This window comes from Ovis aries, chromosome 17 (assembly GCF_016772045.2).
Source record: "Ovis aries strain OAR_USU_Benz2616 breed Rambouillet chromosome 17, ARS-UI_Ramb_v3.0, whole genome shotgun sequence".
Taxonomy (NCBI): Eukaryota; Metazoa; Chordata; class Mammalia; order Artiodactyla; family Bovidae; genus Ovis; species Ovis aries.
The window spans coordinates 30,137,625-30,151,638 of record NC_056070.1 but is presented as its reverse complement, the minus strand read 5'-3'; the positions used below and the strand labels follow the sequence as shown (position 1 = coordinate 30,151,638).

General features: G+C 37.7%; 1 protein-coding gene across 1 annotated transcript in view; it reads left to right on the top strand.

The window, feature by feature from the left end:
- Positions 1-14,014, top strand: part of INTU (inturned planar cell polarity protein) — an 80,520-nt gene that overhangs the window by 60,492 nt on the left and 6,014 nt on the right. The window contains exons 10-15 of the mRNA XM_004017263.5: positions 1,606-1,668; positions 2,487-2,708; positions 3,699-4,151; positions 5,049-5,146; positions 9,454-9,643; positions 12,008-12,165. Of these exons, the coding sequence (XP_004017312.3) occupies positions 1,606-1,668; positions 2,487-2,708; positions 3,699-4,151; positions 5,049-5,146; positions 9,454-9,643; positions 12,008-12,165 (1,184 nt within the window). The remainder of the gene's footprint in view (positions 1-1,605; positions 1,669-2,486; positions 2,709-3,698; positions 4,152-5,048; positions 5,147-9,453; positions 9,644-12,007; positions 12,166-14,014) is intronic.

Sequence of the window (14,014 nt, the reverse complement as noted above, 5' to 3'; positions counted from 1 at the left end):
AATGAACAAGGATGAGTTTGACTTCTTTCACGTAGCATAATTTATTTGAGATTCATTCATTTCATTGTCTATATCAATAGTTCAGTTCTTTTTACTGCAGGCAGTAGTCCACTGTATGAAGTTATCACACTGTTTATCCATTCCCCAGTTGAGGAATATTTAGATTATTTCCAGTTTTCCTAGGGTTTTGTTGTGTGTTTTTTTAATTATAAAAGTAATGCATGCATATTGGATTTTAAAAAATGCAAGCATGATTAATAAAAACACATGTCCTCCTTCCTCATCCCTCTCCCTCAGTTCCATCCCCAGTTGTAACTGCTCCAACAGTTTGGAATATATTCTTCCAGACTCTTCTGTACACATACATGAAAGTGAAAGTGTTAGTTGCTTAGTTGTGTCTGACTCTTTGCGACCCCATACCAGGCTCTTCTGTCCATGGAATTCTCCAGGCAAGAATATTGGAGTGGGTTGCCATTCCCTTCTCCAGGAGATCTTCCTGACCCAGGAACTGAACCTGAGTCTCCTGCATTGCAGGCAGATTTTTTTACTGTCTGAGCCACTGGGGAAGCCCATACATACCCCTGTACAAGCCAATACATATGTATATACCAGGTAGTGCTAGTGGTAAAGAACCCACCTTCCAGTGCAGGACCTAAGAGATGTGGGTTCAATCCCTGGGTTGGGAAGATCTCCTGGAGGAGGGCATGGCATACACATATTACGTATATATATGGGCTTCTCTGGTGGTTCAGATGCTAAAGAATCCGCCTGCAATGCAGGAGACCCAGGTTCAGTCCCTGGGTTGGAAAGATCCCTGGGAGGAGGGAATGGCTACCCACTCCAGTATTATTGCTTGGAGAACTGCGTGGACAGAGGAACCTGGCAGGCTGCAGTCTACGGATCACAGAGTAGATGGACTGAGTGACTCAGCACACAGGCACGCACATATATACACACACACATACACATATCCTTGGGGGTGCTGTTTTTTATTAGAAATTCTAAACTTTTATACAAAAACCTTGATTGTCTTGTTCAGGTATTTCTGTAGATTTATAAAAGGAATTACTCAAAGGGTATGTGTATTTAAATATTTTTTACATACTATTAAACCCCAAATAGGTTGTACCAGTTTGTACTTTCAAAAATAGTATTCGGTAATATCAAATATTTTAGATGATCCCTTTCAATCCCCCTTAGGGTAACAAACATTATGTTCTACTCTTAGGTGTCTCTATTCAACAGTATTTTATAAGAATCAAAAATAAGGTTGTTTTCAGTCAAAAATAAATACATAGGCACCTTATGCCTCAATATAAGGACCTATGTTCAGCAAACTATATTCATTATCTTGTAATAACCTATAAAGGAAAAGAATCTGAAAAAGAATGTGTGTGTGTGTATATGTATGTAACTGAACCACCTTACTGTACATCTGAAACATTGTAAATCAACTGTGCTTCCGTAATAAATAAATACCAAAAAGGAGAAACTTCAGTTATTAAGGGCTGTAATTTCCATTTTAACTGTTGTAGCTTAACTAGGATATGTTTAAATCATAAAAATATATATACATATATAAATCCACTGTGGTTTTCCCCCTAGTCTGAGGATTACTATGACATGAGACGGCTATATACAATTTTGGGGTCTTCTCTATTTTACAAGGTAAGTTAAGCTTGACTTTTAAATGTTGTACTGTTATATGAACAAATCTAAATTTTCCCAAACTCTTACAAACATGAAAAATGCATTTTTCTCTTTTTCTCTGAATGTAGGTACAATAAAATTTGGATCTTAAAACAAGACTTATACCTAATATTTAAAAATACATTAAATATTTCAGTTTTATTACATTTTAAAGCATTTACAAATTTGTAAGAAAGAAACAGTACTCAAAGAATCAAGTGTATATGAGAAAAGAGCAATACTTTGTTGATTTCCTTTTGCAGTTGTGTATAATTTTCCCGTATCTTCAAAAGTAACTATCTTATTGATAAATTTTCTAAAATTAGGTAGTTAACTTCCATATAAAGCAAGTTAAGTTTCAATTTAATTAAAAGTTTCAATTCATCAAATGAATTTAAGTATTTTAATTTTGTATATTTTTAAGCACAGAATTAAACATATCTAAAGAGAATCAGACAATACAGAACTGTAAGTGTGAAAAGTCTCGCCCCACCTCAACTCATACTTCTCTGCTTCTCATCTTCAGAATTCAGTTCTTTGTAATTTTGCCAAATTCTCAGGCTAATGCTACTTAGAGGTGATCCTGCTTTATGCTAAAGTCTATCTATTACAGACCTAAGTTATTATACATACTTGATGAATAGCTGAAAGAAAACATTTTTGTTATTTTTTATTCCACTTAAAACTGGAATATTTTAAACCAACTGAAGAAATACCTGTAAAACTCTTAAAAATATATTATAGGATTATTGCTTTATGTCACTAGTTGACTTTTATTTTCTGTGGTTCCATTCAAGGGGTATTTGATATGCAGTCATTTGCCTAAGGATGATCTTAATGATATTGCTGTGTACTGTCGCCACTATTGCCTACTGCCTTTAGCAGCAAAACACAGAATTGGTCAGTTGGTAATATGGAGGGAAGTATTTCCTCGACATCACCTCCAACCTTCTGCAGACTCAAACACTGAAGTCTTTCAGGAACCTGAAGGGAGATATTTTTTGCTAATTGTTGGCTTGGTAAGTTTACCTTCATTTCTTTCTTGGGTTTGTTTGTTTTTGCCATTTACTGATTATCTAAATAAATATACAAAAATGATAATTTAAAATTATAAGCATGTCAAATACTAATATTCAGAAAAGTTACTCTCCTTTATTTCTTTTATTTTGTATCCATTTAATACTCATAAAGAAATAGTAATGAACCACAAGATAAGATTTTAGCAGGTTAAGATTTTTTTTGTTCCCATTTCTATAAAACCAGAGGTTTTATCCTCTAGTTTGTTTTGGGAAATAGAGAGACATGAAAAGAATATAGAATCAGAAACAGATTAAATATGTGATTGCAAATGAAAGGACTACCACTGATGAAGGCTCTTTGAAGGCTACCTTAGGGGAGTCTATGTGCCGAAAGTGGCAGCTGATGGTGTATCAGGATAAGGCAATGTGAGATTTGTTTTCAAAGATCATCAAGTAGCCTTGAGGATAACTAGGAAGATGCGGGAGGAGTTTTGAATAACCATCACATAATTATGCCACATGTCCATATCTGTTGTTCAGTCGCTAAGTCATGTCCGACTCCTTGCTACCCTACAGCTGCAGCACGCCAGGCTTCCCTGTTCTTCACTATCTCCTGGAGTTTGCTCAAACTCATGCCCATTGAGTTAGTAATGCTATCTAACCATCTCATCGTCTGTCGTGCCCTTCTCCTCCTGTCCTCAAACTTTCCTAGCACCAAGGTCTTTTCGAATGAGTTGGCTGTCTGCATCAGGTGGCTGAAGTACTGGAGCTTTAGCATCAGTCCTTCCAGTGAATGCTCAGGGTTAGTTTCCTTTAGGATTAGACTGGTTTACTGTCTCCTTGCTGTCGAAAGGGCTCTCAAGAGTCTTCTCCAGTACCACAATTTCAAAGCATCAGTTCTTCAGCACTGTTTAGTATTCATAAATTTATGCATGCCTGTTACATACAAATATTTTCATGTAGCTAAACCTGTATTTTTTTTTCTTATAGAGACATTACATGTTATGTGTACTATTAGAAGCTGGAGGCTGTGCATCCAGAGCCATTGGGAATCCTGGACCAGATTGTATATATGTGGATCAGGTCAAAACAACTCTTCACCAGCTGGAAGGGGTAGATTCCCGCATAAATGAACGGCTAGCTTCTTCTCCAACCCCCTGCTTGTCTTGTGCTGACTGGTTCCTCGCTGGGTCACATGAAAAATTAGATAATTTAACCACCTCACCTATCCTCAGTAGGCTGCACAGTGCTTCCAAGGTCGCAACCTCTCCAACATGCAGAAGAACTCTTTTCGGTGACTATTCCTTAAAGACACGTAAGCCCAGTCCATCCCGAAGTGGAGGGCCTGACGGTGGTCTTGAAGGTGAAGGTGTTGGCCTGAGCCCCCACACTACGGAATCTCAGGGTTCTGATGGTTCAGAAGAAACTGGGGCCTTGCTTAAGGTATGTGTTCATTCCTCTGTGTACATTCTAGGAGCTAAACTGTCTGTCCAGTCCTTATTTGTAATTGCAAGGGAATTTTTAATGACAAACCCTTCTTCATTTGTACTGGTGGTGGTTTTTGTCACTGTTGGCAAACCAGTGATTTAGAGCCAAGAGAGAAAGAAATACCAAGTAATAAAACATTAGAGAACTGTCAGGTCCTTGCGCATGATGTGTTACTGTGGTTACTGCTAGCATAGGATAAGCCAAGAGGTACAAGTTAGCACTGAGAATGTTTAAAGGAAATGTTGGCAGGAAGGGGGACCCCTTCCAGGGTCCAAGAGGGGGCTCTTGTCTAACACTTGGAAATGAATTATGTGAAGAGACACGTGCTGATGAAATAAGAGACTCTACTGGAAAGGGGCTCCCTGACAGAGAACAGCAGGCAGCAGGGTAAGGGAACCAGGGAGCACTTCTCGGCCACATGTTTTACAGTCTCAGGTTTTATGGTGATGGGGTGGGTTTCCGGGTTGTCTCCGGTCAGTCATTCTGACTCAGGCTCCTTCCTGGTGGCGTGCGCATCACTCGGCCAAGATGGATTCCAGCAGGGATTCTGGGACGTTGGTAGGACATATGGACTGGTGTCTCCTCTCTCCTTTTGACCTTTCCCAAATTCTACCAGTTGGTGGTAGCCTGTCACTTCCGCATTCCTTACTAGGATGCTTCTTGTCAGATAACTCATGCAAATAGTTAACTATTGTTGCCTGGCCACGGGGTGGTTTTGATCAGCCGTTCCCCTAACAGAAACATTGAAAAATAATAAGTAGTTCTCCTTGAAAGACTTCTAGTTTTACATTGTATCTTCTGTTTGATTTCCATTCTTAGATATAAACAGATCTACTTAATAATACTTTTCAGGTCACGAAAAAGAAGTCTACTCTTCCAAATCCGTTTCATTTGGGGAACCTGAAAAAGGACCTTTCAGAAAAAGAACTGGATATATTTAACACTGTAAAGTAAGAAACTTCCTTGTTTCATTCTTTTTCACTTAACTGTCTTTGAGGAAATTTTACAGTGAAAAAGTGCAGTTCCATAATACATAGATTTTATTCAGCAAATATGATATGCCTTATATATGAAAGAAGATAGCTATGCTATTTCCCTAATATTTTTCATTATGCATATAATATAAGAAATAAAAAACATACAAAGTAGTATTCCAAAATGTAAAAGTTTCCATTTATGTCTCTTCCACAGGTAGCCTCCCTTTTGTGTGTCTAATTGTTAAATTAGTTTACTGTTTTTAGACTTTCATGGATGCTGTGGTTTTTGTAGATACTCCTTAGCTCTGAGTACTCATTCCCAGTGCTTGAGAGTGTTGGTTGCTAATGGCTCATAGTGAAGTCCCCCTACCCTGCCCTTGTCCAACTTGGAAGTTTATTAACTCCGCCAAGCTTACAACCTCTCCCTAGGAGTGGCCACATCTAATGACTAATCAATAAGTGAGTACAGGCTTGGCCCCTACTTAAATTCAACACAACTCTGAAAAGCCATGCGAGTTTCAAAGGTCCTGGCAGTATCTGCTGAGTCCTCGGTCTCAAGTGGAGTGCAGCTTTTCCCTCTGCTCAGTCCTGCTTCCTTCATGCTCACCCCCACAGCTGTTGTCCCCAAAAGTCCTCCCTAATAAGCTTCCTCCCTGCATATCTCCCTATCAGAGTCTGGAGCCAGGGAACTGACCTATGACACCCTCTTTAGGAAATAGGTAAAAGTAAATAGGGAATTCTGATGTAAAAGGAGCTGAGTGGGAGGAGCATGTTTAGAACTTAATCTGTCTATAATTATTAAAATATGAACTGTTACAAATTCACTTCTTGTTGTGCAGCTATTATGTGGTGACTTGCAGGGCTTCCTTCCTGAGCTTTGTATGGTATTATGATAGTATGCATGGAATCAGTTTGTTAATAAACTCCTATTGCACACTTTCATTAGCGCAAGTAGACATGTACAAATCAAGTTCACATTAAAAGAAAAAAAAAAAGCTGTTCAATATTACTCAGACATAAAAAGGAACACAGTTGAGTCAGTTCTGGTGAGGTGGATGAACCTAGAGCCTGTTACACAGAGTGAAGTAAGTCACAAAGAGAAAAACAAATATTGGGGATTTCCCTGGTGGTCCAGTGATGAAGACTCTGTGCTCCCAATGCAAAGGGTCCTGGATTCGGTCCCTGGTCAGGGAACTAGATCCCACATGTCACAGCTAAAGATCCTGCATGCTGCAACTAAGACCCAGTGCAACAAATAAATAAATTTTTTAAAATACTGTATTTTAACACCTATATATGGCATCTAAAAAAAACAGTACTGATGAACCTATTTGTAGGGAAGGAATAGAGATACAGACATAGAGAACAGATTTATGGACACAGCGGGGGAAGAAGAGGGTGGGATGAACTGAGAGAGTAGCATGGAAACATATACATCACCATATGTAAAATACGTAGCTAGTGGGAAGTTGCTGTATAACACAGGGAGCTCAACCCAGCACAACCTAGAGGGGTAGGATAAGGCGAGGAGCTGGGAAGAAATGAGAGACACATGTACACCTATGGCTGATTCACATCGTTGTATGGCAGAAACCAGCACAACATTGTAAAGCAATTACCCTCCAATTAAAAATAAAATTTTAAAAAGACGTTTTAGAGCTACCACCTTCTTAATCATTGAAATGTTTTATATTAAGTTCATATATGTGTTTAACAGAGTTGTCAGGAAAAACTTTTCTCATAAAGTCAGGGCAAAAACAAGGTAATCTGTCTTCATAAAATAATGCATTGAAAATCTAATGTGTTAAAATTTGGAATTTAATGTGATGTTTAATATTTTAGTAGTTAAAGAAAATTAGTTATTTTAAAAAACAAAAATATTTTTTAAACAAAGAAATTATTTCAAATCTCTGGTGGAAGCCTGTAATAACTTCCCTAAACCCTAATCTTCCATTTAATAAAAACTACTGCTCTGAATTTTTATTACCTCTGTGTATTATTTTTTTAATGTATGTATATATATGTTATTTGGGCTTTATATCTAGTAAAAGGAAATACTTTTTTCCAAGTTTATAGCTTAACAAAAGGTTATAACGATATAAATTTATAATTGTATTTTTAAGCATAAATTAGTATGTGATGTAAATCATAGGCTCTCCTATTTAAAAGGATGCTAGAGGCATATTTATTCCCTTTACTGACATGGAAAGATGTTCAAACTATATAGTTAATTTAAAAAGTATGATATAGACTGGTGTGTAATATACTATCCTAATTTGTTTTTGCAAAATAAAAAAATATACTAAATAATATGTGGAAAATATTCCATTCAGTAAACAAGTATTATCCATTCTGCATTCTAGTAATTCTTGAATCCACCCAGCGCCTAATAACTGTACCCTAGTTCAAGCTCCTGTTCTCTCACCTGGTTATACTGCAACCAGTTCCCCATTCCTATTCTATCCTGAATCTATCCTCTGCTGTGGGAGTGACCTTTCTGAAGAACGAATCCAATTTAATCTGCATATTTTAAAAATAAATACTTGTCCTTCCATTGGATAACTGCTTGTTTGATGATTTTTAAAGTTTCAGTTTATACACTGAGTAAGTTAATATACACTGAGTTAATTTATGGTTTTCAAGAACCTGAGCTGCTCATTGTGTTGTGGGGTTGTTCTGAGAGAAAACTAAAGAAGTTAATATAAATTTTAATTCTAAACCTTCCTAAATACGAACATTACTAATAACTCTTTTTAAAAGAATCATTCCTGTTCTATACCTTTTCTTGAATTTGAAAACCTCAGAGTTAAATGGTATGTTTTTAATTATTTTCTTTTTGAATAATTAGTTTTTGTATTTTGATTATTTTTTACTTAATTGAAAAAATACCAGCTACCAGTTGTTAATGAACCCACCACTCTATGGAAAAGTATGAGAAGAATTTATAGATGATCTCCTTCCCTGCCTATCTTTGGCCTCTCTAAAGAAAACCAAGACCATTAGTTAGTGATAAAAAGTTATTCTGATCTTGCTGCCTAATAGTTTAACAGGAGGTGCTGATGGGGGATTTCGGTCCATATGTTTACAGACTGACAATCAGGAAAAAGCAAGGTGTAGTAGAGCAGGCCTCAGAATCAGCTAAGCTCTGACACTGAGCTATGTGACCTCAAACAAGTTAATCCAAGTCCTCTGAACACTGATTTTGGTTAAAATGATGATGAAATGAAGTGAAGTCGCTCAGTCATGTCCGACTCTTTGCGACCCTGTGGACTGTAGCCTACCAGGCTCCTCCATCCATGGGGTTTTCCAAGCAAGAGTACTGGAGTTGGTTGCCATTTCCTTCTCCAGGGGATCTTTCTGACCCAAGGATCGAACCCAGGTCTTCCACACTGTAGGCAGATGCTTTACCATCTGAGCCACTAGGCTCCCAAAATGAGGATAGTAGTAGTTAATATCTTACAGGGTAATTATGAGAATTAAGCCTAAGATACTTTAAAGCACCTACCCTGGCACACAGAGGGCATTCTATTACCATTACCAACTATTACCATTATTTCATGCTCGCTGCTACTGTTGTTCTTTACCCTTCTTACCACTGGTAGAAATAAGCAGTATTTATAGGTTCTGCTGGAGTCTCAAACTCCAGTAGGGGAAGAAAGGATGGAAAAGAATGGAGAAGTGGAAATAGTAAGAGAACACAGAAAAGAGACTGTAATGATGAGAAGTAGTGGAATACTTCGAGTTATTGCCGTGGATTCTAGAATGTCACCTCCGCTTTGTAGTTAGTAATACTGATTTTATTTTTCTTCAGGATGGTCCATTTGACTGTCATGGTAAGAGACTTTATTGCTACTAAGCTACTAACTGAAAATCTTAGTTTGCTGGAAGGAGTTTTTGTATGTGGTGCACTCTAGACTGATACCTTGTTTATGGCTTGTAGATATCTGGGCCAGACTCAGGCTGAGTTATTCATTACCAACCATGGAAAAAGAGGGCTTTAGCCAGTTTGGGTTGTTTAGCAAGGGGATGATTAAGTTACTTGCAAATGAATTGGTGTTTATCCTTGAATAACATGTAGTATTTGCCTCTATTAAGGGAACTGATAAATAACCCTAGCCTGTATTTCAGATGAAGAAGAGGGAATTTCAATGTTTGGCCTAGTTTTTCTTCCCTAATTATACTCCTAATGTTCTATTGTAGTTAGAAGCTTATTAGACGTCTACCAAAGCAACATTTTTAAGTTTACTCTAATATCTCTGTAATTCCTTTTTTTTCCCAAGATTGACATCTGGTCCTGAGAACACACTTTTCCATTATGTTGCCTTAGAAACAGTGCAAGGGATATTTATTACTCCTACCCATGAAGAGGTGGCACAGCTGAGTGGCTCAATCCACCCTCAACTGATAAAGAATTTCCATCGGTGTTGTCTCTCCATTCGTGCAGTTTTCCAGCAGACGTTGGCTGAAGAGGTAGGGCACTGCTATAAATCTAGCTCTCTGCCAGTTTTACTTCCAGATCTCTAAATATTCTGTCTGAAACTCTTTAGCAATAACTATTTTCATTTACTTTTTAAAATAGTCATTCATTTGAATGCCAAAGGATTATATTCACTTAACTTACTTAACTTTAAAACTTTCTTTCATAATTCTGAGTTTGATGTCCCAGATTACTGTTTCAGGAAATGGTGGGCCTGTGTTTTTCTATAGCAAAATAGAATATAGTAGTTTGTAATGTAAACTTGCCTCTCATATTTGATATCTGTGACTCAGCTATTTTTTGGACATTTATCTCTACCATTTTGTAACTGATAATTTTTTAAGTATTCAAAGTTATTTAATTATCAATTTATTTAAGTATTCAAAGGCAGGATAAGGTGTATATATATATATAAAGGAGTAAAGAACAGAATTTACATAATAGTGTTATATATGTTTTAGCCACTTGGTTGGTTGCTTGCTTGCTTGCTTTTCAATCCAGAATGAAGTTTTATTTAATATTGTACCTCCAGAAAAGTAGTAATGTTATATACAATTAAAATCTCAATTACACAGTTTTAATAGCAGGGAAAGATAAATATTAAATTTCTTGAGAAAGGTAAATATGTAGAAGTTTATTTGTGACTGGTCAAACATCATACTGCCAAAAAACAAAATAAAGAAGACTGAAAAATGAATGTAATATATATAGCAATACATGTACCAAGGTTGCTAAACTTGTGAAGAACTTAGATGTCAAGGTGGAAGAACATTGGGCTGGGAATAAGGACTCCTAGACTGGGCCTCAACTTTTCCTACTTCCTCAGTTATAAAGTGAGTGAACTGAATTATATCATCTCTTAGGACTCATTCAGCAGTGAAACTCTTTGTCTTACAGGATTTCTTCTTCGAGCTACCAGAAATTGGTATTCGGCAAAATGTTATGTTTGACTGTATATCTCTATGTGCTTTGCATTCTTATGCTCCTCCTTTCCTGTTTAACATACTAATAGATTCTGTAAGGTTCATTTTATCAATTTACTTAGTAATATAAATTAGCCTTCCCCCTATTATTTAAACATAGAGGTTACCTACCATTTACCAGATACTACTCAAGATGCTGGGGATACAGCAGTGAACAAAAAGTCTCTTTCCTCATGAAAGAGACTGTATTCTAGCAGGGGAAGCTAATGAATTAGAAGCAGTTTAATACATCAGGAAGGGTAAGTTTCAACAGCAATTATAACAAAACAGAGTAAGGATGAGAGGTGGTGGTTACAATTTTGAAAGATCCCTCTGATCATGTCAAGTAATATTTGAACAAACACCAGAAGGAATTGAGGGATAAAGCCATGTGGCAAATGTGGAGACTGAGCTTCCAGACAGAAGGAACAGCCAGTATACAACCATGGAGGTAGGGGGGCTGAGAGCTCACAGGAGCAGCCTGAGTCGGGAGGAGAGCAGTCGGAGTTGAGATGGCAAAAGCAGCAGGACTGAGTCATGCAAGGCCTGATAGGCCAAGGACTTTTTGAGATTTATGTTCTTGGGTAGTTCTGAGAAGAGCAAGGACATGTTCCTTAGTTTTCAAAGGGTAACTCAGGCTACTCTGAACAAGCTTGCAGGGTAGACAGAGAGGGTGGGAGGCAAGGAACTGTGGAAATTCTCAAAGCAAGAAGTATCAGTGGGTTCTGGATCTTGCGGATATAATGGAGGATGAGCCAAAAGGACTTGTGTCTTCAATAAGCATTTTGAAAGAAGGAGAAGAATCAAGGATCACTCCACTGTTTTGGCCTGAGCCTTACAGAAAGTCTTATATATTCCAAGTGGGTCATTGGTTTGCTAATGATTTAATCAGTGGAAAATTTAGAGAGTATGCTTCAAAGGAAAAATACTGCTTTAAGTGTATGTGTTTTAAATACCTTATAAAATCATCTACTCATTTAGTAACTCATTAGTAACCTATTCATTAAGCATCTACTGTGTACCCAAGCACAGCTGCTTTCAAGGAATACAGAGATGAATGGCATATAGTCTCTGCCCTGGGAAAAATGTTCTAATGTACTGGGGAAGACAAACTTATAAACTGCTAATATAGTGTAAATATTAATAAGGTAAGGCTGTGAAACAAATGTTTCCTTGGAGAGTCAAGAGAAACTTTATCCGTGAAGTCTCTTGTAGGAGATGGCATTTAAAGTAAGTATGAGGAAGGGTAGAATTTTTCCTGCAGGTAAGGAGAAAGAAGAATGTCATTGTGGGCACTTATAGTATTAGGATCAGCCAGTTCAAATCTATATATGAAAACATTTAAAGCAGCACTATTAATACCAGCCAAGACTAATAATACCTATTAATTTACAGAAAAAGAAAGCACTGAATGGCAAAGATCATTCAGGTTCAACAAATTCTGTGTCTTCTCTGAACCCTGTGAGAGAACATGGTGTACTGTTTGAATGCTCACCTGAAAACTGGACTGATCAGAGGAAAACACCACCAGTTATGGCTTACTGGGTAGTAGGGTAAGTGGAAGAAAATATTTTTAAACGTTAAAAAGGGGGTAAAGGAGCTAAACATTTTAAGATATAAGCATGGATTTATTACTGCTTGTAATGCAGAAGATGTGGGTTCGATCCCTGGGTCAGGAAGATCCCCTGGAGGAGGAAATGGCAAAACACTCCAGTATTCTTGCCTGGGAAATCCCATGGACAGAGGAACCTGGCAGGCTACAGTTCATAGGGCTGCAAAAAGTCAGACATGACTGAGCAACTGAACACAACACACAATGTGAGTTTATTAACATAATTCTAATATATAATGTATTTTAGAATTCTGCTTACTAAATAACGCCTTTAAAATTCTTCCCATGTCTTTTCTTTTATTAAAAAAAACCTAATTCACTTATCTTACAACATTGTACTAGTAAGACACTAAAAGGTAATGAGTTCATACCCACTGCTATTTCCTTCTGTCTCTAACTTTTTTTCTCCCCCCCCTTTCCTCCTTTCTTTCTCTCTTCCCTTCCCTCTCTTCCCCCGTCCCCAACCAGCTACAAGACCTGGCCCTATCTGTCCCCCGGCCACCTCTCTGTTTCTACCTCCTGTCACTCTCTTCCTCCAGCCACTGTGCACAGCCACACTGGCACCAGCTGAACTCTGTTCCTGCTGTTCCTTCCATGTGGGATGTTCTACTTAACCTTTGCCTATCTGGCTCCTCGATATTCAGACCAGTGGTAACATATCATCTCCTGTCAAAGAGACAAACTGTCATCTCTTTCTCTCTGTCACTGGAATGTCAGTTTTATGAGATCAGGAACTGTATCTGTCTTGTCCACCACTGGCACCATAGTCACTTGATAAATATGTAAGGATTAGTAAATGGAGCTGTGCTTGGCAAAATGTATGTGGTGATGCTTAGGTGGACTGGCAAACACAAATAAAGACACAGTCATTGCATCTGATGATCTTACATCCAGCAGAAGAAATATGAAACATGCTTAAATATCTATGTACTTATGGATGAATATTCTATGGAGAGAGAGAGAGAGATATAGCTGGCTATATTTTAATGTTTTTTTTAAGGTCAGTCTCCGAAGGCAATAGAAATAAAAACTAAACAAGCAAATGGGACGTAATCAGACTTACAAGCTTTTGTACAGAAAAGAAAAACATAAAAAAAAAGAAAAACAGAAAGATAACCTATGAAATGGGAGAAATATTTGCAAATTATGTAAACAACAAAGGCTTAATCTTCAAAATACACAAACAGCTCATACAACTCAACAACAAAAAACCCAACTGAAAAATGAATTCAGTTCAGTTCAGTCACTCAGTCGTGTCCAACTCTTTGCCATCCCATGAACTGCAGCACACCAGGCCTCCCTATCTATCACCAACTGCCAGAGTCTACCCAAACCCATGTCCATTGAGTCGGTGATGCCATCCAACCATCTCATCCTCTGTCATCCCCTTCTCCTCCTGCCCTCAATCTTTCTCAGCATCAGGGTCTTTTCAAATGAGTCAGCTCTTCGCATCAGGTGGCCAGAATATTGGAGTTTCAGCTTCAGTATCAGTCCTTCCAATAAACACCCAGGACTGATCTGCTTTAGGATGGACTGATTAGATCTCCTTGCAGTCCAAGGGACTCTCAAGAGCCTTCTCCAACAGCACAGTTCAGAAGCATCAATTCTTCGGCGCTCAGCTTTCTTTATAGTCCAACTTTCACATCCATACATGACCACAGGAAAAACCATAGCCTTGACTAGACGGACCTTTGTTGGCAAAATAATGTCTCCTGCTTTTTACTATGTTGTCTAGGTTGGTCCTAACTTTCCTTCCAAGGAGTAAACGTCTTTTAATTTCATGGCTACAG